Genomic DNA, 1,848 nt, shown 5'->3' with positions numbered 1-1,848 from the left:
AAACCTTAGGGTACTGGTTGTAAAACTCCCATACCCTCTTATGCCTTTACTTTTTTTAGGAATGTCCCCTTTTGGGGCTACATGTAATAGGACTCCTAATCCCATCCCCCGTGCATCTCTGGTACCTAATGTCTTCCTCAAATAATACGATATACCAATGATTCTCAACCGGGAATATATCATATTTTCCCTCTGGGGGGCAATATTATCACGTCCTTGGGGTACATTTATAACAGACTGGGGTGAATCTATCACGCTCTGGGGTTAGATTGATCACGACTCTGGGGGTAAAATTATCACGTCCTGAGAAATTGATCACGTCCTTTGTATAAATTTATCATGCCTAGGGTGTAAGAATTACATGGTAGAGAGTAAATACTGTATATCATGCATAACTATTAAGTATTATTTCAGTACAACATTATATCTGGCTAATCACGTGATGTATGGATGGGTATATTTTCTTTATCATGAGCTTTGCTCAAAATATGTATATAGATGTGTCATTTTCTTTTCTTTGTTTTCGTATCAGATTAGTATTTTCTGTATTGGAGTCTGTAGTCGTGTCAAATCAAGGTGGAGGTAGATTTGTGATGGACGACGAAATGTTGAGAACCATTGAAAAAAAGCGGACACTGTTTCCGTTTGAAAAAAAAAAAAGAAGAAAAAAAAATGGATGATGAATTGACATTCTTAGTGAAAATCACGCACCGATTTAAGGACAAAACATAAAAAAGAGGACTTTTATTATTTTTATTGATCATTTTCATATATTCATTTATCTATTTATTTTCTACATTCAACCATACTCTTCGGCGTCTTTGGTGAAGAGATTATAATATTGAATAGGACAATGTCGCCCTAACAAGGACAGTCTGTCATTTCTAAATAGATTCTTACATATACTTTGTGTACTAGTTCTCGTTTAGGTGACAAGAAATTACTTAAATAACAACAGTGAACGAATTACATGAGAGAGAGAGAGAGAGAGAGAGAGAGAGAGAGAGAGAGAGAGAGAGAGAGAGAGAGAGAGAGAGAGAGAGAGAGAGAGAGAGAGAGAGAGAGAGAGAGAGAGAGAGACAGAAGGGGGGATATACTTCGAAGAATCACCCTCAGCCGAAGGTAAGTCTTCTTCTGACTTTGGCTTTGAGCTTCTCGCTGCAGAGGTTTCCGATCCAGGCGCCAGGGCACTTGGCCTCCTCGAAGCAGCCCTCCCTCTCATGGGGCACATCGGCGCCACAGCAGAGTACGATGGCCCAGAAGCAAGGCGAGTACGTCGGGCTTGGAACGCTGGAAGATGAAGTGAAATAAATTATATATTTTCACACAATAAATAGATAGATAAATGAAAACAAAACACACACACACACACACACACACACACACACACACACACACACACACACACACACACACACACACACACACACACACACACACACACACACACACACACACACACACACACACGCACGCACACACGCACGCACACACACACCTCGTGGCGCTGTGGTTAGAGTTCTCGCCTGCCACTACGGCGGTCCGGGTTCGACTCCCACCCAGGTGCTGAAATAATTTCAGCATCACTTCGCTGCGGGATGTTACTCCAATTTTCGTGGACGGGGAGTTGGGTGTGTGTGTGCGTGTAAGGTCACAGTATTACCCATAGATCGGTCATACGAGCTCTGAGCTCTCATCTGGGAGGTTAATAACTGTCGATCACGATTCCAACACGTGATCCAAGACCATGTTGGTGAATCTCTCTCTCTCTCTCTCTCTCTCTCTCTCACACACACACACACACACACACGATGTTGTGGTACCGCTCTCCATCGCTAATTTTGTGAT

The 1,848-nt window shown here is 42.4% G+C and overlaps 1 protein-coding gene across 1 annotated transcript in view; it reads right to left on the bottom strand.

Annotated features, from left to right (window-relative positions):
- Positions 1 to 739: 739 nt before the first annotated feature.
- The window catches only part of LOC143029746 (uncharacterized), a 5,393-nt gene continuing 4,284 nt past the window's right edge, over positions 740 to 1,848 (bottom strand). The window contains exon 2 of the mRNA XM_076192649.1: positions 740 to 1,290. Coding sequence (XP_076048764.1) covers positions 1,113 to 1,290 — 178 coding nt within the window. The 3' untranslated portion in view covers positions 740 to 1,112. The remainder of the gene's footprint in view (positions 1,291 to 1,848) is intronic.

The sequence above is a fragment of the Oratosquilla oratoria genome, chromosome 11 (assembly GCF_046742065.1).
Source record: "Oratosquilla oratoria isolate Oo_2021 chromosome 11, ASM4674206v1, whole genome shotgun sequence".
NCBI classification, from domain to species: Eukaryota; Metazoa; Arthropoda; class Malacostraca; order Stomatopoda; family Squillidae; genus Oratosquilla; species Oratosquilla oratoria.
This window is presented reverse-complemented; position numbering and strand designations above follow the sequence as displayed.